Here is a 24,155-nt window from a genome sequence, read left to right as displayed (position 1 = left end):
CTGAAAATGAGGGAAAGAAAAGCATTTACTAAGTCTTTGCTTTAATACCGAAGCAAGTTCTTCTTCAACACTTGGCTATCTCTTATTGGAATTGTTACTTTACTGTTAGAAGAACTACTGTATAAAGTGCATCAAGGCAGATCGACAGATGCATGAATAACCACCAAAAAATAAGATATAAAAATGAAGAAAGGTATGAAAAAGGAAAAATTTATGAGCTGAAAACAAAGTTCCTAAAATAGCTGATGGAGAAAAGAAATGGGGTAGGATTGAATGATTCTATTTCTCCTTAATCATAATAATGTATATTCATTTCAGACAACGAAACAGAACAAAATTTCAGCTGGATAGGGATATTTGACAGTTCTAACTTCAACAAATATTTCTTATTCCATCGCTGTTTGCAAACGTGTCTGAAAATGAAAACTAAATTCTTGTAGCAAATCATTCAGCTGCTAAGTCCTTCAGTAGCTAAGCTATAAAACAAACAGAAAAGTCAACTGAAGCAGCTTCCGTTTCCTTTCCTGAAGATTTTCAACAAAGCACAGATCTTGATCTTTCCAAGTGCCTCACACCCAAGTCTCCTCCGGCTTCATGGTTCCACGGCTCTAACCCCCACGAGAGGACACTGGAAGATGCAAAGTGACACTGCACACATGTGGGATGTTAACACCACCACACCCCAAAAGGGGTACTATTTTTTTTTAATTAAGCAAAAAAAAAAAAGGGGGGGTGTTTCTCATCTTTTCGTCAGATTTCCAAGTAAGCTTATAATCCAGTGCTTTAATATACTAAGAACCTTGAGGACATATGCTCAGGAGGAAAATAATCTATCAAATTATCTGAATGATTCAGGGAATTATTTGTCCTCTCAGTAATTTTAAAGTGGAACTCAATTGGCTATTTCTGAGCCACTACAGCATTAATCGCATCTGGTTGCTGATGACACACACAGTGGCTTGTACTTAGTGCTAAAGCCAAACTTGACAGGCTCCAACACTGCAGCACTTCAGCCAGATGTGTGCACCTCCCATGCACCTCAGCGCTGTGGCTGGTGCTTCCTTCCTCTTGGGGACCACTGTATCCAGCTCTTCTGTCAGCACAGCAGAGCAATGAAAAGGCTTCAGAGGCTCTATACTAACAACGCCCCTTCTATCATGCTTCACAGATGATAAAAAAAAAAAAAACCTTCTTAGGTTTTAGCATTTAAAAAAGTTTCAGTGACTTTCCCATATCACACTGGGACAGATTTCTAAACACTTGTCAATAAATTTTCTCAGTATAGAAACTCAGTAGAAAATCTAATTCAAAGCAATGACAACTCCAAAATTCTTAATTCTGCTTCCTGGCATCCACAGGAACTGAGCAGATTCTTATTCAAACATCTCCAGATAGTTTTTTAAGATGGAAATTCTCTTAATGCCTGCTTTGGTCTATTAACCAAACTGATTGCCATATAACAAATACTTTTCAAACAGAAAAACTCTTCGAAGATACTTTCACAACTTTCTGATCTAAAGTCTATTCTTTGCATTTCTTCATTTTGAAAACTCTCTACAAACCTAATATCCTTTAGTTATAGATAAGGGTTCCCCACCAACAACAATAACAAAAAAGGTGTTGTTGAGACATATGTAACTATACAAAACAAAGATCCACCAAAGATGTGACAAATCTCAAAAAAGGGACAATTCCAAAAGAGGAGCCAGGCTGATGAAACGCTGACTTGCAAGACTAGGACAATCTTATTGGGCATACAGTGGAGATTCTTAGTGTAAAAATGCACCTTACTGTCACTATGCATATGCTGAGTGAGAATATGACATTTGTGCCCACTGACTCTTTAGTGAGAACACGCTGTGTTAGCTCTGTCTGTACTTGAAACACTTCACTTTCCTTTTTGGACATCCCAGAAAGTTAAATTACACCCTCGCTTTAGCTCCTATGGAAACAGAGCTGAGCCATCATTTTTTATCTTACTTCCCAGCATTATGTCTCAGTGAAGAAAGACACCAAGCTTAGGCTTCAAATACGACTAATTACTATCTACACAAGTGAGAGCCCAAGTGGTCCCTGCTCTACTAAAAAGCGTTTGTGAATGTAAGAGTTGGAAACTCATGAAGAAATCTAGGGACTCTTAAAATTCATATGTTTGCTTGACTTTTTTCGTTATTGCAGGGTAAAGTTGATATTCGCTAATATCTATGCCGCGTGCCCAGGATTTCAATCACTATCCCTTGGACACGATGTGTTTATAGAGATGTTACAGACACTTACGGCTAAAGCCTTATAGGGATTTTAAATTATAACACAGAAGGAAACAGAAGAAAAAAGTTTAGAATTTTGATTTATGAAAGGAATTAAAGTTGTGGTCGGGGCTGCAAGTCTCTCAGCACACTTATTATTCCTTACTCCTTATTCCTAACCCACCACACCTGCAATGCAACAACAAGAAAACTTAGATAAGTAGCTATCTCCTTCAATACCCTGAGTGCGGAACTAAAGCCTATATGATGCGCATGACCTGGTCTGTGCATTATTCCAGAGTAATACTGTTACCTTCTTTTTAACAATAGATAATAGAATTAGTAATGTTAAAATGCAAAAAGTGAAGGATGTAGCGCTGTGTTTTGTGTGTATGTGTGCAGATTTAGAAGGAGTAGTAATTCTTATGTAACACCAATGCTTGGCAGTCCTGCTAGCTCTTTGCTAACAGCGGATCTGAAGGTTGTGTTGCACAGCTGCCTGGCTTCGCAGGTATTCCTGTTTTTCAAAACGTAGACAGTAGAGATGCCAAGTGTGCAAATTCTTTCTTTTACTACAAATAAGCAGGCATAACAAGTACCAGAACATTCCCCCTTCACAGCAACACTGTCTCCAAATAAACGTGTCATTCATGATTGCAAGTTATTAATATAACAGCAACAGAAAATAAATCTCTCTGAAAATACTAACCACTAAGCAATAAAGAGGGCTTTAAAAATTAAGTTAGCAAATTAATGCAAGAAAATGTGATATCTTCACATTTGATTTAGAAGTGAAAAAAAAAAAACTTCTATGTATTACTATAAAAATACCAAAATAAGAACTTAGGCTAATTGTGGTATTTTTGAATGAAAGAACCACTAAAATAACACAATTAAATTTATACATTTACATTATTAAATCACTATTTTAAGAAAACAAAAAATCAATATTTGATCATTAAAGCATTAAAAACACAGTGAATTTGGCTCATAATTACACATATAATTCCAACAAAGCCAACAGGAGTTCCACCCTTCAGTTCAACGTCCAGATTATTCTTCTCACGTACCTCTGTTCGCGATAGTTTCTTTTCATGACAAGAAGAGATGGAGGAAAAAATGAAAGAATTAGTTAACTCAGGAGGAAGTGAGGAGGCAGCACTACACACCAAACTCTCCGCTCACTGAAGATTTGGAGTGGCAGAATCAAAACACAAAATACACACTCAAAATTTTCATTTCATCTTTGGGGCAGGCGACACCAAAAGATTAGTGACAACCCTGCCACTATTTTTAAAAGCCTTAAACAAGCCACATTCATTCGAGAGTAACTGCTGTCCGTGTTGTACCTAATATTACTTATGCTCTGAAGTCAATCTTATTTTAGATACAAGCTTTCAGATGTATACGTGGATTTAAATCATGGAATTAAGTTGCTTACATAAATTATTTATATTCTTGGAGCGCCAAAGCCATAATTCATTCCTATCAGAATATATATACCCTAAATTACGGCTATTCCTAAGAACTTCAAACAGGAGAACATTTCACTACTCAGGTACGACAAGCCTGGCTAACACTAGCAAGAACCTCCCGAGCTGTTACCGCAAACTCGCTGAAGCCTCACATTGCAGGGATATGCTTCATGGTTCGTGTCTGTATTATCTGGCCAGGGGCTAAGATAAACTTACATGAGTCTGAAATGACTGATCTTAACCAAAACTCTCCTCTAAAGAGCTCGCTGGTGTAGTACCAGTGTCTTTTTCCAAGAGAATTGTCGGCTTCCTTAACATAATCACATTCGAATGCTCGGCGTACATAAAAGGTCGAGTGAGTCAGTATTCTTAAGATTCCTTTCTCTGGGATCAAGGATAATGCTTTCTCATCTATTCTATCTACACTGCTGGCTTCATGCTTAACACGGGGCACCTGAGTGTAGACATGGCCGTGTGCTGTGACTTTCCATTCTAAACAATACCCGGTGAGGGGAAAAGGGAATCTGGCCTCACTGAGTCAACATGCCCTGTTCCCTATTCCCTCAGTCCAATGACCCGAGCTGTCCTGTCTGAGCGAGTGCTCCTCACGACCTCGTCCTTACCCCACGGCTTGGAGAAGGGCTAGAGAACTCAACTTGAAGGACTAATGAGAAAACGACTTCTCAGATCCAGAATCTGTTTTTGAATTTCAAGTGAAGAACGTGAAACATCATATTCATGAGTTTAATTCCTCTATTAAAATTTGCATGCTCTCATTCCCAGTAAGAAACATTGAAACTTTAATCATTTACATTCAAATAATTTGGGAAAAGGAAACTGCATTACAAATAAGACATGTCGTTTTTTCCTCAATCAATCTGCAAGGTACACATATTAAGAAGTGAAAAAAAAAACCAGTAAGGTTCAAAAAACATTGAAAACTAAGAAATCATATTATTAATTCTAATCATTAAGACAAACAAAAGTAACTTCGTGAGCAATCGGACTAGACAGCTGGGTTTCATATTTTTTGAAAAGCAATATTTTCCAAGATTTCAAAACAGGAAATGTGCATTTGCAGCAGCAGGTGGCAGAGATGCACACACTCCTAGGGCTGACACTCCTTTCCATTTTCACATGACCACTACTTCACAGCAGCAAGGACAGACATGGCAGCCATTCCAGGGCATGCAGAAGGGAAGCTGCGCAAACAGGTTAAGCTGTCTTGGGTGGTGTGAGGCCAAATGGTGAGTGTACAGAGAAGCCTTCCCCACAGATGGACACTTTCTATAACTTACATAAAGCTGTGCCTTGACCCTATGCTTGGTACCTCAAAGTCTCACCCTGGGAGAGGCCCGTAGAGACAGGCACAGGGCTCCTTTCATGGGGCTGAGCCACCCCCTGCCACCGCTTGGACCAGCCAGGCCAGCCAGGCTACGCTGACCGCCCCATGCCCCACCTGCCTACAGCAGTGCCACTCGCTAAGTCCTCCTCAGAAGTCTGAGTTTTGATGTTTGTAACATAAATACTTATTGCAGCCATAAATTCACTGCTCTTTCTTTTCAAAGAAACTCTCCCAGGGCTTTTATGCAGCTGCTATATACATGTTTAAGACTTTCATTTCATCGTGCAGAAATTATTTATGTTTGATAAGATACAAGGATGTTGCAAAAGTTCACAGAAAAGAGAATTAAAATATAAGGTTACTTTGGTCCAAAAAAAAAAAAGGCTTTGAAATTCAGCCACATTCTTCATAATCCAGATTTTCCACGAACTCTATCAACATTCTTCACACATCAACTCATACAACAAAAAAATGAGCCAATAGAAAGGTTTTGGAGAATTTCAAAGTCTAAAATGTTGTAATTCCCATTTAAATTATTAGAGACCTAAGTTCATGCGTACAGAAATATGTGCTGCTAAATGGGATAACACGCCACAGTACCCTGCAGCGGCTGTACGCTTCCAAAACCAGAAAATCCCTGGGCCCGTAGACTAGAACACCATCACCACCTCGGCAGAATATGATGTTTAGTTGAAATATTAAAGAGAAGTTCTGGGCTCCCCATGTCTAAGTTTTAACTTAATAATCTGAATTAGTTACTTTAGTATTAGCGACTTTTTAAATATCATTTGACAGAAGTACTTTAAAAGGAGACTGACCACATTAAATACAGAAATAAGGCTAGAATGCGTGAAAGCATTCACTTAGTAAAACCTCTAAGGGTGTTAAATACCATTCAAATGCTGTATGACTTATACCTTGCTAAAACGTGTATGAATAGGGGGCCAATGCAGTCGGGCAGCACATTAATCATCCACCGCAGTGCCAGCATCCCATGTGGGTGTCAGTTTGTGTCCTGGCTAATCTGCTTCCCATCCAGCTCCCTGCTTGTGGCCTGGGAAGAGTCAAGGACGGCCCAAAGACTTGGGACCCTGTACCTGTGTGGGAGACCTGGAAGAAGCTCCCGGCTCCTGGCTTCGGATGGGCTCAGACCCGGGCATTGTGACCACTTAGGGAGTGAATCAACAGACGGAAGATCTTCCTCCCTATCTTTCCTCCTCTCTATATACCTGACTTTCCCATAAAAATAAAACAAATCTTTTTAAAAAAGAATTAGGATTTTAAAAAACTACCTATGTAGCCATGAGGCAGAGGAATGCAGAGTGATACTGTCTCAGGTGCTGGATCATCTCCTGAATGCCTGGAGCTAACCCAGGTCTCGGTGGGTGTCAGGAGCCCTGCACCTCGCACCGTCACTGCTAGCTCCACCGCCTGCACTTCAGCAGGAAGCTGGCCAGCAGCTGCATCTGGGCACTGGACCCAGGCACTACAATACGGGACGCAGGTGTTTTTACAGCTAGATAAAATGCCCTTTCCTGATGCTTATTCTCTAATTTATTTTTTGTTTATTCATAAGGCAGTGTGACAAAGAGAGGGAGACAGAGACGGAGACGTTCCATCCACAGGTTCACTTTCAACGCCCACAGCTGCTGGGGCTGCTCCAGCCTGAAGCCAGGAAGGGCAGCGGGGTCCTCCACGGAAGTGGCAGGGATACCAGGACTTGGGCCATCAGCCCAGCTGCATGAACAGGAAGCTATTTCAAAGCAGGGGAGCCAGGATTTGAATCACATCCTATATGGAGTGAGAGTGCCCTCTGCAGTGGCGTCACCAACTGTACCACAATGCCTGCCTCCGATCTGGATTAACCTCACAACACCTTTTCTTCACACAAAAACACACAATTAACAAAGAAATGCCTCCTTCTGACTGATTGTGAAAAAACGGAAATTTGCCTTCCAATGGCTATAGCAAGCGCCTGTGTGTGCTGACGGCCACAGCGAGCCCTCCATGCCCGTCCGCTGCTGCTGTTCTATCTGGTGCCACTGCTGTGACCACACCACTAAGGTTTCATGCTAAACATCTTGCCTCGATTTGGAGGTACAGGTTCAAGTCAAGAGAAGTTCTAATGCTAAAAAAAGCAAGTCAACTAAGTCTTTGTAGAAGACACAATGCACATTAATTTTAAGACACTTTAATAATCTTCACACGATATTTGGTACTTTTAGGATTAAAAACAAACTGTCTCAAAATCTTAAAAAAGAATCACTGATTTTTCTCACCATGCCATGCTAATCATTGGCTGACTACTGAGTCAGAGTAATTTTCATTGCAAGTACTCTATCTAAAGGTATAAAACTTTCTAGATGTTTTCATTTAATCCAAATGTTTACAGGCAGATTTTGGCAGTAACAATGTTGAAATGTTTTACTTACTTATAGCCCCAGGCAGTTATTCCTACTATCAGGGCCAGCACTAAGATGGTGCCCGCAATTATGCCTATTATGATATTGGTGCCAGCTACACCTGGAAGAAAAAAAAGAAAAGATGAGTGACCTAGAAGTCTTTCAGGAACTTTACTCTCCAGATTTTTAATCATTATACTAATACAGTTATTTAGTTTTTTTTTAGATGTGTATTTTCCAAAGGAACAAAATCATAGTTCAGCAATCCACATCAACTTAATTTTTAAATAGTTTTTGTGTATGCTGTTTTTTAATTCTTGTCCAAGTACACTTGGCAAAGCTGTATTTTTCTGCAAGCTATGATGTTTTTGAAATAAAGGAAGAAAGGGTGATGACGCAAAGGAGAAGTGGCCACTCCTTTAGCAGGATAACACCCGTTAGGAGGGACTTGCAGAAAATCTGTTATCTCTTTCTCAGAAACTAGATATGCTACTGCTGCCATGTCACTCCATTTGGTCAACTAATTCAAGGCGCTAAGGCTCCTGGTCTGTGTGTGCTGTCTGATCTCTCCCAGTCTTACAGGAGAAAGCCTGCCTGCCCCCAGGCTGGGCAGGGAGGGCCGTGACACTGCAGAGAAGGAGCCTGCACGGAGAAGCAGTGCTAAGAGGAGATGGGGGCCGAGGTGGCAAGACAGAGGCTGCATGGGTTTAGCGGGGGACAGTGTACAGCCAAGCTCTGGCTCAGTGGGGGCACTGCGGGGACAGGATCCACTGTCAGGAGAGCTGATATGTGCCGCTCCAGGGTCACTGAACAGTGGCCCAGGGAGGCCATGGCACACTCGGTGAGTGCCAGCCAGGACCCAGTAGCAGAAAAGGCCAGTCTGAGGGCTGGCTATGGTACCAGGAGCCACTTTGCCAGCACATGTTGAACCTGTATGCTTTGCTCCTGAGGCCTCATGGAGGCCTGGAGGACAGTGCCATCCCCACGGTACAAACAGCAGCCTCCCCATCTGGGGACCCACAGCAGTCAAGCAGGAAAGCCAGGCTAGGCAATGGGCTGCTCTACCAGAGGATCCCCCAGCACCTCACCTAGGTGGGCTTTCTCCTTTTCTCCCACTCATTACAAGAATCAAACAACTTAGATGCTAGCCTTGCTCACTTCTTGGTCACCTAATCAGGCCCATACATCTCAGCACCCTCATCTCGCCAAGAACTGCCTGACAAGCTCCACATGATCCTCGCCAAGCATGGAGATGCGGACATCTTACTCTTCCTTGACCATCTTCATTAAGACCATACGAGTTAACATTTCTAACCTGTTTTCTTGATGAGAGTGGACATGGACTTTTTTTTTCCTCATCCTTTGGTGGTGAATGGGTATCAAGATTAGGCTGTTATTTCTTACAAAACAACGCTCATTAATCAAATGATGAAATGGCAACTGGGGCATTCACCTAGCTGTCTGCACTGGCTTTCTACTTCCCCACTTGGGCTATCCCAGCTATCAGCACTGGCACATTGTATCATTATACCACTGGCCATGGCCAATATTACTACTAGTAGTTGAATATGGATGAGGCTCAATAATAAGGGAAATTAAAGTGTTTAAAGATCAATCCTTGCTTTTTCTTTCTTATTTACCTATCCTCAAAATACAAAGTTCTTTAAGTTCAGAAAGTTAACAATGAGCACCAGTTTGTGGACATCTCCAGATGAATTAAAAAGCCCTCAGTAGGGGACAGGGCTAAAGCAGCAGACCAAACACCATCAGGATTACAGGTAACTAGGGTTTAACAAAAATGATCAGTTTCTAAGCTGAGTGATAGAATTCATTAGTGATGTGGGTATAGTTTTGCATTATCCTAAAAATAACTCAAACATAAATGTCTGAAGGGCAGTTGCCACTTTACTGCCTCTAAGGTCTATCCCAAGGCCCTGCAGAAACACCTACCATTACCAGACAAAGTGAGACCAGTCTTTACGCCGTCGTTGTGTGGGAAGTAAGTGCTGCAGTCAGCGCCTGTCCAGTGTCTGTTACACACACATTTGAGCTCGTTACTGCAAACCTGGAAGCCAAAGCAAACCTGAGTCAGTACCAACTCCAGCACACAGCAATGGACACACAAACACTGGTTTCTGGCTACCTTGTGCTTAGAATTTGGTCCCACTGAAAATTATCGTTGCTTCCTAATACTAATTACTTTTATCTCATTTCAATAATCAAAAAAAATTTTTCTAGAGAAAATGGTTAACCCAATGACGATGACTGTTTAAAATGAATTGTTTAATTAAACAGAAATGCAGGGTAACATGAGAGAGAAGGAGGGAAAGACACAAGATCCTGCCTCTGCCAGTTGACTTCACAAACGGCAGCCAGAGCCAGGTCCACGCCAGACGGAACTCCGCAGCCAGGAACTGGTCTCCCACATGGGTGGCAGGGGCCAAACACACAGACCATCTGCCACGGTCTTCCTAGGAGCGTGATGAGCAGGGAGCTGGACAAAAGTGAAGCGACTAGGAGCTCAACTAACGCCCTGATACGGGACACTGCTGTCTCAAGCAGTGGCTTGACTGGCTGTACTGAAATGCCCTATTCCTGAACAACGAACACATTGCTTAAAAAATAATAATAACAATCAAGTATTGTTTTGACTTGTACTGACTTAAATTTTATGAGGGAGATTTTTAAAACTAAGCAGAAATACCTGTGAGTTGTCTAATACAACAAGAGGGTCTTCGTGCAAAACGTTATTTACATTTTTAAAGAAAGATACATTTATTTATTTTTTATTGGAAAGTCAGCTATACAGAAAGGAGGAGAGACAGAGAGGAATATCTTCTTTCCGATGACTAACTCCCTAAGTGGCTACAACAGCTGGAGCTGCACCAATCCGAAGCTAGGAGCCCAGAGCCTCCTCCTGATCTCCCATGTGGGTGCAGGGTCCCAAGGTCTTGGGCCATCTTCCAGTGCTTTCCCAGGCCACAAGGAGGGAGCTGGATGGGAAGTGGGGTAATTACTTTTTTTTCTTTAAGTTCCATTTTTTCCAACATTAATTTTTAAATTGTTTTCGATAGTTCTTTGGCACTGGGGTCTCCCTTCCCTCTCCCCTGTTACCACAATCTAGCTCCTGGGCTAATGATTCACAGTAGCTCAGGGTGGAGGAGGAAGCAGGGAGGGCTAGGGCAGGTTGCAGAGCAGGCAGTTTCAGAGCTGCCTCCCCAGGCAGGCTTCTGGCAGCACAGGCTGCCTTCCTGTGTGATCTGCTTTTCCAGAAGACATCACACATCAACTCACAACTCAATGCAACATGAAACAGCTCCATCAGAGGACGCGGATGAACGAACATGGGGAGGGGAGGACTGCAGCTGGGGGACAGGGAGGCTCAGGCTTTAGGTCCAAAGGCCTGGATCTGAATGCTCATTCCACCATGAAATCAAGTCCACCTGCCTTCTGGAACATCAGGCTCTGTGTCCTACGGCAGCCCCAGGTAAACAATAACAGGATCAAGATGCAGTGTGCATCTTAGGTAGCACAGCTAACATTTCCTGCACACTGCGCCCCAGGCCTTGCTTCAAGTGCTTTACAAGTGTTAACTGCAGGACAGTCCTAAAAAGTAGGCATTTTTATTACTCTCCACTTCAAAGAAACTGAGAAACAGAGAAGCTCAATAATTTGTCCACAGTTTCCCATTTATTAAGAAACAGAAAAAGAGAACCAACAGTGCAACAGAGCAGATAAAGATGCCACCTACAGTTCCAGTGTCCCATACAGATGCAGGCTCAAGCCCCGGATGCTCCACTTCTGACTCAGCTCTGTGTTAATGCGCCTGGGAAAGCAGCACATGGGCCACATGTCTGGGTCCCTGCACTCACATGTGAGGCCCAAATGAAGTCTGCTCCTGGCTTTGATTTGACCCAGCCCTCACGGCTGTGGCCATTACCGTCTCGATCCATAACTCTGCCCTTTAAACATAGCTCTTAAAAAACAAAAGCAGCCACATAGGTGGGATTCAAAACCATCTGATTACAAGCCAACATTGCTGAAGAATATTTAACCTTTTTTTTTTCCTTCTCACATAACTAGGTTAAAATTCTATTTTATTCTATCTATTTTGCATAATTACTGTAAATTATTTGGATGCTATTTGCCATCTGACTTATTTGTATCTACTTTTACAAGTCCTTTCAACAAATGGTCATTAAACAAAGCTTTATTTTCTGAGTTTTGTACTCAAATTTTAAAGATGATTATTCATTAGTACAGATGATTAAGAAACAATGTCTTCTCTTCCCTGTCTTTTCAAAGAGCAGGTGCCCCCCACATCCTCTCAGTGACAAGAGGAGGCGGCCCAGCTGACCCCCGCACGGGAGCAGAACTACCGAGCGTGTCCTTCTGTGCCATAACAACACCTGCTCTGTTGGCAGGAGAGATGCTTAGCTACCTCCCTTGGAAAGTTCTTGGTGGGGGAATATCCTCGGGGATATGCAAGGAATGACCAGGATTGAGTCCTTACACAGGGATCCTTTACTTCAACTGTCCAATGCAACCAGTTAAAGGATCCAAAGAAAAGCACACAACACACAAGAAAAAGAATCTATGTTTCCTAGTAGTGTAGGTCCCTAACTACAAGTGACAACAGAGAATTACCACGCCAGATGATAAACACTTAACCTACAAACTTAGCAATGAGGATGTATGTATCTGATATACAACTGGAAGAATTTAAAGGGTTTGCTCCTCTTCTTTCTATTCCTTTGTAAGAAAATATTTCCCCGAATCACTGTTCTTATTTCTGAGATGTTCTCTGAGCTGGTACACATTCATTATAGTCTGCTTTGATAGCTCAGTGCCCAGACCACATGAGTTATTGAATATCATAGCATCCCCCTGCTATCCCAATATGGCCTATTAAAATCTGTTTCCCAGCTCACTTCAGAAAGCTGACATTACATGAAGTCACACTAGTAGAAACAAAAATGGAAGAATTTGCTTAGAAGGATTATCCTCCCTTCTCACATCTGTGTTTGCACAGATTAAACAGAAACTCTCAAGTAGCCATGATCCAATTAATGTTAACCAACCAAGGACAAACACATTTTTGTAATTAGGGAAATAAACAGCCTAGGATTACATCTACTTCTGAGAAGTAAAAGAAACAAAGGAACAGTTTCTCACAGTGAGGTGCAAATACTTACTCCATTTCCTGAACAAATAGTGCCTTCTTTACTGCTTAGACAAGTGCTAAAGTTGAAAGAAGCCACAGGAAGACACCTGTGCTCTAAGCACATCATTTGGGGACCACAAGGCGTCCCATCTTCCACATAGCCAAGATCCACATCTTCTTCCAGTTTGACATGCCCACCACTAAAAGCAAATTGGGAAGAAAAATAAGATGCTATTTCATTAACATGTGAACATGTTCAAAAAGCAGAAATTGGGCAACATCCCATCGCCTAATTCCTACTCATAATTGCAATAAAAACCAATAGCATAATCATGTCAAACTTTTAAGTGGAAAGAGCAGATGAACCTAAGCGAAGCCAAAGACAGAAGCCAGATCTGCATCTGGGTCTCACGTAGTTGCAATCCAGGCACTTGGGCCTTCATCTGCTGCCTCCCAGTGCACAGCAAGACACTGGACCAGAAGCAGAGCATGGACTCAATCCTAGGCACATAGGCTGAGGAACTCAATTCCAACGGCAACTTAAATGCTGTGCCACAATAATTTCCAGATTACTTTGTTACTTAGCTATGCATGTATTTTTAAATAATACATTTGCATGACAACTCTTTATTCTTCAACTTTAGATATTATCAGTTGACTTTACTCTTTGGAATTCCAAAGTTTACCCCTTGTCTTTCTTTCTTATGTCACATGCATAAACTTCCATTTTCCCTACCCTTTCCATTACAAACTTTGCTTCATCAAAAATTAAACCACATTATTACAACTATGTAAATCTTACTCAGTTTAGTAATGTCACAATTAAATCCTTTCAGAATGCAACTTTCCCTTCAGCAAACCACTTATCTGTTTTTTGTTTTATTACATATTTTTCTTAAAATTTATTATTAGCACAAAACTAATACAAGCTTTCTGCTGGCTGTCCAAATCCCCTCAAAAACTTCATAAATGGTCTAGTGAAATATGCCTCTAATTCCACACATAGTTTCCGGAGCTGTTAATGTGTAAACTCATAATTCCCTCTTGGGCATTGCTCTCAGTTTCTCTTATAATTTGGTAAGTTTTCCTCTGGTTCTATTTCTTTGCCTTTGCCTTTTGCTGTCTTACTGAGAAGAACAAATAGGGGTCATGTTTACAACCAGTCACTAGTTTGTTTCACTTCTGCCATCTTATTTTAAATTTCCAATGGCACCTTTTCTTCTCTGAATTACACGTTTTATTGTTGCTGTTGTTAATACCATTATTTTCTTACATCATAACAAAAACCTCTCATATCTCGCTAATAATGATAGGTGGTTCTACCACTACTAATTAAAAATACTTTGTCTCCTTTTTATTCATGTCAGAGACTTTCTTTACATACCTGGTAATTTATTTGTATTTTAGTTAGGGTACCCAAGTATTTGACGAGAAATTCTATTGCTCTGCAGACTGAGAATGGACCAAACCCATAAAACCCTCATATCAATGTTGCCTGCTGTTCCCCAGCTATGAAACCTTTTTCTTTAATTCTCTGTGTAGCACACAATTCTTCCATGGATGTGTGGGAAGCTCCCAGTGCATCCATGCCAGAAAAGTGCCCACAATGTACAGCTAACACACCAGACCTACAACACCTAACTCTTTCCCACTCTCCAAGATGACACATCTGATGTCTGAACCTTTGGGGAAGTCAATCTTGGAGAACCTATCTTGAATAGGTTCTCAGCTGATGAGAATTCAGCTTTCTTGGCAAAGATCAGTCATGTACCATATACCCACTTGCTTTATCCATTTCAAAGTTTAGTTGACATTACAGCCCATTTCTTTCCATGTCTCCATGTGGATACAGCAACTCTAAATATCTATATTTAGAGGGCAGACAAGTAGCCTAGCAGTTAGGTTGCTGGTTGCGATGCCTGCATCTCACATTGGGATACCTGGGTTTGAGTCCTAGCTCTGCTCTTGAATCCAGTGATCTGTTAGTGCGCACCCTTGAAAGTGACAGTTCAAGGAGTTGGGTTCCTGCCCAAGTGGGAGAGCTGCAGTGAGCTGCCACTTCCCAGGTTTGACCCAGCGCAGTCTCAGTTGCTGAGAGCATATGGAGAACAGATGAATAACCAGGAGTTCTCTCTCCATGCATATCTCCCATCTTTCCAGCCTGCCTTTCCTCCTTCCTTTTTATTCCTCCCTGTTTCCATCCTTTCTTTGCTTCCTCTTTTCTCTCCTCTCCTCTCCCATTGTCTCCTCATCTCTTCTTTCCTTTCTTTCTTGCCCTCTTAAATAAATAAACAAATACTTATTTAAATAGATTTATGTAAACTGGCATTTAGTTTAGTGGGTTAAGGTATCTGTGTCCTAGGCCTAGCACAGTAGCCTGGTGGCTTAAGTCCTCACCTTACATTGCACCAGGATCCCATATGGGGGCCAATTCCTGTACAGGCTGCTCCATTTCCCATCCAGTTCCCTGCCTGTAGCCTGCAAAAGCAGTAGAGGGATGGTCTAAAACCTTGGGACCCTAAAAACACATGGGAGACCCAGAGAAAGCTCCTGGCTCCTGGCTTCAGAGTGGCTCAGCTCCAGCCATTGTGGTCACTTGGAGAGTGAATCTGCAGACAGAGGATCTTTGTCTCTGTCTCTCCTTCTCTCTGTGAATTTTCCTCTCCAGTAAGAATAAATCAGTCTTTCAAAAAAGAAAAAAAAAATCTGTGTCCAATGCTGGAGTGTCTTGTCCATTTCCAGCTGTAGCTTGGGAGGCCACAGCAATGGCCTGAGTCAATGGGCCGCTGCCATTAACTCATAGATCGCATCCCCAGCTTCTTGGTCCAGCTTCATCCCAACTGGCCAGTGTGTGGTAAAACAACAAATGCAAACTAGTTCTCAATAATAAAAAAATTTAGAGATCCATTTAGTGACATTTGTGTAAACATGAGTCCCCATTTGTTTTTCTCAGTAATGAGGAAACGTAAACCAAGCCATTTAAGACTGTACTAACCAACTAAGCACAAACCTAGTAATGACATTACATCCTACATTCAACAGGATTTATTCACTCAGTCTTTTCATAAGAAGAGATTCCACTCCAGCCTGATGACATGGAGAAGAACTCAAAACAGAAGTACTGCACTGCATTCCTGGGAAGTTGAGGGTCGATGGGATGGTCAGAAGATTACCTGCAGTTTAATGTTCTCCCCTGCTGCACAACCACAGTAGATGTGATTTCACCATCGAGCTCTCCAAGCCGTGGAATGTTCCCAACGTTAGTGCACAAAAGGTAACCGCATAGCACATCCCTGTCCAAAGAGTACTGGTTACTTCCTTCCTCAAAGATGCAGAAAGGCATCACAACAAGAAGGGCGATCTCTCATTTCACACGTACTTTTCATCTCAACAACTCATACACAGCAGAAGAAAACAAGACCAAGGAGTCGGTCGCCTACAGTCTCCTCTCTGAAACTCTTCGTTGTGTATCCAAATCCCAAGTATTTCCTACCTGTTCCTTTACTGTCCATTTGGCCAGGCAGTTAGCTACAGAAAATTCTTCATCAAATAATTTCTTCAGCATCACTCTTCTTTTTATCAAACACATCACTGGATATGTTAAAGTATTTTGAAAATATTTTAGACGTGAACAAATGACCTCTGAATGACTATTCTTTTGCAAAACAGATATTTGTACAATTTAATTGCCAAGAACCAAAGGAAAGATTATAGATCGCCAGACAAAGGGGCTCTTTCTTTCCCATTTTTAATATATTTTATTACTTCTCCAATGACTGTTAACTTTTGTAAGCTAACTTACAAAAAATATTTTCACTGGTGTAACATACCATCGTACCTATTCTACCTGTCTAACAACCATATGTCAATAGTTAAGTAAATATTTGATGAAAACTAATTTATACAGCATTGAGATTGCATATTGAAAATATCAGATTTTATTCAACAGAGAAAAGAAGAAATAGGGTCTGTTTCTATCAAATAGAAAAAAAGTATTAATCTATTATTTAAAACTAAATTTAATTACATAATCATTTTTACTATTTCTATCATAAAACACTTTCTCAACACAGAATCAATGGTCATTCAAAAATATTTGAGTATCCTTTATGTATATGAACTTTACTAAGTGATTTAGAATGCAAAAAGAAGCTCAGACATCATCTTCATCCTTGAAGAAATTACACTCCAGATAAGAAGAGAAATCACAGACATTAACAACTACAAACAGATTAGGGTAAATATGTTTAGGAATAATACAATGGGAAGTGGGAATTTCAAGGAAAAGAGGAAGATAGTTTACTTCCAGAATGAATCAGGAAATTATTTATAGAGGAGATATTTCATAACTGGGTTTCTAGAAAGGGTTACATTTTGGCCTGTTGATGGTATGAATATAAATGGTACTACCCAAGGACTAAACAGCACAGCCACAGGCATGGAAGAAGGACAGGATAAACACACATTAGAAATGGCAGGGTTTGCTACACTTCAGAAGACTAGAGAAGACAAAATTATAGGTTGGGGAAAATTGTGAAGAAGGTACAGTGCCAAGATAAGGTTCCACTTTATTTCATGAATAAGACAATGTAACTCTCAGAAAAGTAATTGAGAGTTCTGAAATCAGATTGCCTGAATTCTAATTATATCTCTAGCACATCCTAGCTCCAGGATCTCGGGCAAATTAATGAACTATGCTTCAGTTTCCTCAGCCATAAAATGGAAGGAATGCCATATAAATGACCAGGTATAAGTACAGTAGGGTCCTCAGCCCATGACGCACACTCCATAAACATGGTGTGCTACTCTTGTTACTAATCAGCTATGAGGTACCACTGAAATCTGGACAAAGAATCAGCCTAGTCAAAAAGATTCTGAAGATTATTCTGATGCTAGCAGTTTAGAATTTGCTGGCATAGAAAAATTATTAAAAGATTTGTGTAACTTTTAAAGACTAACAGAAGTCTCGGTTGGGTTAATGCTAATCAGAATGGGAATTAAAGACAAATGGTGGGGACTTGATAGAGAACAGGATCGTGTGACATGCGGACAACAGAGAGAGGGACAGTAGATTCAAGGGTCACTTGGAGGCTTCCGAGCAGACACGACTTATGGACTGACATCCTTGGCAAAACCTAAGTGGTTTAGACAAGTTAGAGCCCGTTACTCAGTCAATGGCCCTGTGTGCAAATACTGCTGGCTTTCACTTCTGTAGCTTTTCAGATGCTGGTTGTCTTCTAGCACTGCAAGCCTGGGTCTCAGGAGAGAGGTGGGGTCCTTGTCAAGGCTGGGGAACCCTGCGCAGGTAAGGTAGGGACCCTGGGAAGGAAGGAGGTGTGGAGGTAAGAATCTGCTCTGCAGGCTGCAGAGGACTGGTGACGGACAGCCCTGTTCATAAACTGCCCAAGGGATGAGCCCCAGGCACCCTTCTCCACCTCACCGTTTGTTGCACTGAATCCATGTGTCTTTGTCTTTCCCACAGTTACCCTTCTCGGTCCCTTCGATGTTCAGTTTCTCGTAACAGTATTTGTCTGATGCTGTCACCTCTGCAGCAGAAGAGAAATGTTTGTTTTTCCTTTTTTTTTTTTTGTCAGTTAATGAGACAACATTTGAATGGTTCAAATGGCTTAAAGTCAAGGGTCAAGGTGATGTAAGAAATCTTCACTGAAATATTAGCAATTCCCAAGATGATCAACATGGTTCCGAGGAGCTGACATGTTGACATCGGCACTCGGGTATGTTGCTCACGAGTATATACACGAGAGTTCCAAAGAACAAAAAAGGTCAGATCTCGGATGACATTCAAGTTCTAGGTCGCAAAATCGATAAACGTCAGGAACAAAATTATATAACTATATATTATACACACACACACACACATTAGGAATTATCTAGCAATTAGGAAAAGGTGCCACAAAGTGGTTCCTTAAATAAATAATTCATCCAGGCTTTAATTTGTACCCAACGTAAAACATGCATTTCTCACTCACTATCTTACCACTCACAAAGTAAAATGTATTAAAACACTTCATAATCCAATTGGATTTCATGAACAGTGGAAGAACTTGCAATTTGCTTACAAATTCTTAGCAAATTCCAAAACTTATTTTGCTTTGAATAAGCTTGGTGCAAGCTAAATCTCTGGGAGTAAAGTAACACTTTAAGACACACACAGAATCGCTGCTTGTTATCTTGTCTGAAGCACGAATGATCAATACAGCTATCTAAGACAATAAAATAATTTTCACAAATTGATCCCAGGATGGATGTTTGCATATGTTCAAAGCCACAGCTAATTAGGTTGGTAGCTTCTCTTTTCTGCTCTAGGGGTAGAAATGAAACTATGTGTCATTATTCAGAGTATAAACCTGATTGTCTAAAATCCTCCATGCCAAGGTTCCTAGTTGTATAAAAAGAGCATATACTTCTCCTAAAATGAGTACAGTCATTACTACTGACAATTAAAGAGTATCATGATTCTTACAGCCTGTTGGTATTGGGAATAACACACACTGCCTCTTGAGGAGCCAAAAACAAAAAGTATTTATAAAAACCTTGGACAGTAATGCTTAAAGAAAAATATATTTGTTGTATTGTGATACATTAAAAGTTTATGAAGAAGGTCTCCCCAAGAGGCCACTGAACTTATCTGGACAATAAGACGCTGAACTTTATGCTAGGCAGGTGTTTGCAAGCAATGAATCTCAACTGAACTTGAACTAGGGTTATGCAACAAGGTGGAGGAATCCACCATGGGGGGAGGGGTATGGGAGGGGTGGGGGGGATCCCCAGCGCCTATAAAACTGTACTACATAATATAATGTAAGCAACAATAAAAAAAAAAAAAAAAAAAAAAACGAAAACAAAAAAAAAAAAGTTTATGAAGAAAACAATGAAACGGGCTTGTGTTTGTGGAAACACTTTTAACATCCATGCATAGCTTTTTCATAATAAGCATTTTAATGAACTATTTGTAGATTTTTCAAATTATTTGTAATTAAAAAAAAAATGTTTTACACCAAATAAACTTATCTTTAATTCAATTTTCTTCAAATGCCTTGGAGTATACTTGTATGACATTTATATGTATATATCTCTCTATATAGACATACATATATATATATATATGAGAGAGAGAGAGTATAATTTAAGTAATGGGATGTAACAGACCCATTTATAGTTTCCACTGAAAATCGTACAGATTTGAAGGAAACAATATTAAAATTTCCTTTTGACACGAGTGCTGGCTTGGCTGAAGGTCACCTGTAACTAGAAAGCTAATAAGAACGTACTGCAATTGCAATGTTCCAGTTCCAAGTGAAGGATGCCCTATTCAGGGACCATGTCCAACCCATATGGTTATACAGGTGTTGCTGAGGGCACCCAGCTTAGCAGAGGGCGAGTGGAGCTGAAATGCAGGTTCGCTCTGTTCCCCAAGCTGTGCATCCTAGCATGGGCCCCACCTGACAGCAAACACACCTTCTGTCCTGTCCACAGGCACCGGCAACCAGCAGATGTATGGGGCTATGTCTTCCCAAAGGGGTGCCTTTCTTTAATTTCTAGAAAAGTGCCCAGCTAAGAAAGACCTGTAGCAGCTTTCAGAACTTCCATCATAAAATGGTAAAAATGAACCTCTAGATTATGTGTCTTTAAGAAATCTGATAGCACACTTTAAACATAATCAAGCTGCCATTTCTACTTACTCTGTCCCCAGATATATTTGCATTGTCTGTCCCTGGTTTTGCATCTTCCTCCAAAGCAAATTCCCTAAAAAGAAATAAGAAATCCTAGTCAGTGATGCAATGTTGGTTACGTCTGGTAACTGAAATACAAAATAGGAGCGGGGAAGCTGCAGGCATGCACGCGTACAGCCCTGTGCTCTTCAGAGTTGATTCAGAAGCACCTGATGATATCCCTATTTCGATAACGCATGACAATCTTACGAAAAAAAGGAAGTGGCCTACCTGAACACCATCACATGAATAGCCATCCATTTTATGAATGTTAGGGGCACACTGGGGAAAGAGAACAAACCATGAGCCACATACAGAGTACAATACAGGGTGAGCCAATGCTTTGTAATTTTATTTTAAAAATTACTTTTGATAATACAGCTAGTCCCTTACCATCTGCAAATAAAAACAAAAATATCAAGAGGAAATACAACAATCCATGTACTTTTCTTTAAAAGTGTGATCTATCAGAAGCAAAAAAAAAAAAAAAAAAAAAGTTGATTACACAACAGTGACTCAAAAGAACAATGGGCTTATCCAAAAACACACTGAACTGCATCTTGCTCCATCCATGACTCCACAGAGCAAGAAAAGAAGGACACACGACAACAGCACAACTGTGTCCAGGCACTACAGCCTCCCCCCTTCTGTCAAGAGAAGCGACACAGCCCTCATGCTTAGAGTGATGACCTGGAAGCACAAGCCTACTTTGAAAATGTTTTATTAAATTTCTCTCTCCATTCCCCTCTTGTAGCCACTGTAGAGAATTACAATTATTTTACAGACATTTATAGATGGCAATTTTCAAATCCTATTTTGCATTTTCTTCCATTAATTACAGAGTCCTTTGAGAATAGCTGGGAAATGTAAAAGAAAGTAGAAAAAAGTAAGACGAAAGTCACCCATGCAACTATGTGCTACCTAACAGCAATAGACTTTTATATTTAGATACCTTTTAACCTCAACATTTTTATGCAAAAATTTACATTTTAAGACACAGGCATGACCGAATCACAGGTTCTCTTTTATATTGCTATCTCCCGTGATTTTGGTCATTCTACTGTCTACATGTGCATAACAAACTGCTCTATGGACACCGTTTTGAAAGGCTCTCACACACTGCATTGAATATAGTACAACAATCACTTCTATTTACTGGCAGACAACGTCTGCTGTTACAACAAATGCAACAAAAGCAACCTGTTATGTGTTATGTATTTTTAGATTTAGGATTCTTCAAAAACTCCCAGCTGCTTATAAAAATCGCATTCCAAGGAATGTGGTCTAAAATATACTTTCTTTTTTGGAGTTTTAAAGGTAACCATTAGCAGGCAGGTATTCACTTAAAAGACACTGCCACTTAGCAGGAAAAACACTTTTACACAAAAGATCTTTAATATCTTAGGATGACTATCTTTAAATGACACCTGCTTAATGCTCAGCATATGCATATCACAACTGAATCACTCTTCTCTGCAGAAAAAGTAATACAAAATCAGGCCTTGCTCTGCACAGCACTGGTATGCAGGAATTTCAGTTTCTGAGCTTTTTAAATGACAGCAGCTCCCCAATAACAGAGCCATAAGTTAAGTTACCACAATATATAAACTGTGATCATGCAGTAAGCTCATGAATCAGCTGATCACTGGGCACATGCCAGATGCCTCGAGAGCCACAACTTCCTTCAGTACATCTGGATCAGCCGCTGCTCACCTGTGCCCACTGCACAGACAAGAGAGTGTATAACTGTGTTGCCTCTTTTTCTCCAAGTAATACCAATCTTTACAAAAGTGAACACTCGAAAGAGAAAAGAGAAAGTGTAGACCCTGGGAGTCAGCAGGTGGTTGAGGCCCTGACACCCACTTGGGGTTGGGGTCCCTGATCTTGTGCATTTAGGTAGTGAACCAGTGGATGGCAGTACTCTGCTTTTCTCTCTGCCTTTCAAAAAAGAGTAGTGGGAATACAAAGTGATGAGACTAGAGTAAGATTCATATTATACATACATGGAACAAAAGAAAACAACAGCTTACTGGGACCAGTGATGCTGTTGCACAATAAGAGACTCTAAACAAACAGGAACGCAGTGATAAATTTATTGGCAAACTGAATGAAGTGCATCTGACATAACAGGTAATGTCCCAGAAGATGCAATGCCCAAATTCTTGCAACAACCAGGCCTGGGCCAGTCCAAAGCCAGGAGCTCAGCTCTCCAGCTGGGTCTCCAACGTGTGTGGCAGGGGCTCCAGTGTTGAGCCATTCTGCCACCTCCTAGGATGCACAAAGCAGGAAGCTAAACTGAAATATTCTGGATTCAAACCAGGCATTCTGACACTCTGATACTAAGTGTAGGAATCCTGATACGATTTAGTCAGTGTAGGACCACAGGGCTGGAGGTGCCTGCAGGCCACCAGCCCCTGGGCCATGGACAGTGCCTGATAACTTATCAATCAAACCACCATTTCCTGGGTTGTATCCCTGGGAGCTGGAAGGAAGGCACCAGGTGAAAGGTTGCTCGCCTTCTGAGCTCATCAAAGAACCCAGCCTTTGGGAGGCCCTCTTCTCACTGCACAGACCAGGATGCGAGGAGGTGCTGAAGGTGCCTTCTCTCTACTCCCCTGCCCCACTCCTTTCCTTACGGCCTACATCCACACATGTGCGTGTTCCCTTTCACGCCTCCTGGACAAAATCCACTTTACAAAATACTAGCATTAAGAATCCATCTCTGCATGCCTGGCAGAGACCTGGCATAAAAATTAAGTTATTAAGTTCAAGAACTGTTAGTGGCTAGGGTAGCTAAGTCAGCTAAGTGCCAGGAAAGAGGAAGGGGGAACTCAGCCTCCACGGATCTCTGCCTGGAGCAACTGGCAGAGCAGTTCTTATTTTCACTTTCACTAAGTAGAAAATAAAATGCTTTTTACCCTCTGCTTAAAAATAAAACAGTTAAGGCATGCGTGCAGTCGTAGGTTAGCTTCCTATTAAGACAAAATCATGCTAAACAGCTGCCCAGACTTCAACCACTCTAACTCAAAGTCCTGAAAAATTAAAGGAAACGTGATGGGAAAGATAGCACCTTGGAGTCAGTGCACTAAAAATACTCCTGCCTTTCTGCTAGAGAGGAGAAGAATTACTGCGTAAATTACCTGGCTTGAATTTCCTGAGCACGTTTCACGGATGTCACAATCGTTCACAGCTTCTCGGCATACGGTCCCCACAGGCTGGAACTATAAAAGGAGCAAAAAATTAACATGTAAAACTGTACAAGGAAAAGAAATATTCATATTATCATCTGGAAAAATGAAAATTGTGCAGATAGGAACTATCAAACTATTCCGTGAAAGCCACAGCTACTGAACACCATGCTGCTTTAAGAGACAGTCTCTCAGTGTGATTCTCACGGCCAGCGCACACTTCCAGGTGCTGAAGAAGGATGGAGAGCATCTCCACAAGATGGGAACAAGTCCAAACTCTGCTCTGCCCGACAGCGTTGGCATCCACGCTTTCTCCTTTCTTTGGTTACTCACTTCCTCCTTTTCTCCTCCCCTTTCTCTTTCTTTCTCCCTTCTTTCATCATATTTTCCAAGAATCTGAAGCTTCCAGGTTGATTTTCAAAGGCACCCTCCTAGCTTTCCCCCTCCCTTCTTCTTGCCTTTTTTTAATTTCCATGTAGGTAAAATCCTGGTCTTTTTTCTAATGCTCCCATTATTTGTGCCTGTGTTGAATTTGTTTCCTTGCACTTTGTTTTCAACTACTTCAAAGTGTGGGAGATGCACAAATAAATGTTTATATTCAT

General features: G+C 41.0%; 1 protein-coding gene across 14 annotated transcripts in view; it reads right to left on the bottom strand.

The window, feature by feature from the left end:
- Positions 1–24,155, bottom strand: part of ADAM22 (ADAM metallopeptidase domain 22) — a 177,491-nt gene that overhangs the window by 19,491 nt on the left and 133,845 nt on the right. For 12 of the 14 annotated variants that reach the window (XM_040964741.1, XM_040964744.1, XM_040964743.1 and 9 more), the window contains exons 18-26: positions 23,506–23,586; positions 20,597–20,647; positions 20,336–20,399; positions 18,073–18,178; positions 15,806–15,925; positions 12,664–12,832; positions 9,419–9,533; positions 7,499–7,589; positions 3,317–3,334 (exon numbers count right to left, since the gene is read on the bottom strand). In XM_040964741.1, coding sequence (XP_040820675.1) covers positions 3,317–3,334; positions 7,499–7,589; positions 9,419–9,533; positions 12,664–12,832; positions 15,806–15,925; positions 18,073–18,178; positions 20,336–20,399; positions 20,597–20,647; positions 23,506–23,586 — 815 coding nt within the window. The remainder of the gene's footprint in view (positions 1–3,316; positions 3,335–7,498; positions 7,590–9,418; positions 9,534–12,663; positions 12,833–15,805; positions 15,926–18,072; positions 18,179–20,335; positions 20,400–20,596; positions 20,648–23,505; positions 23,587–24,155) is intronic. The other 2 variants (XM_040964754.1, XM_040964750.1) reach the window with 1 other exon arrangement.

Source organism: Ochotona curzoniae, unplaced genomic scaffold (genome assembly GCF_017591425.1).
Source record: "Ochotona curzoniae isolate NIBS_2020 unplaced genomic scaffold, NIBS_Ocur_1.0 scaffold_3835, whole genome shotgun sequence".
NCBI lineage: Eukaryota > Metazoa > Chordata > Mammalia > Lagomorpha > Ochotonidae > Ochotona > Ochotona curzoniae.
Note: the sequence above shows the minus strand (reverse complement) of the source record. Positions and strands in the feature narration are given on the sequence as shown.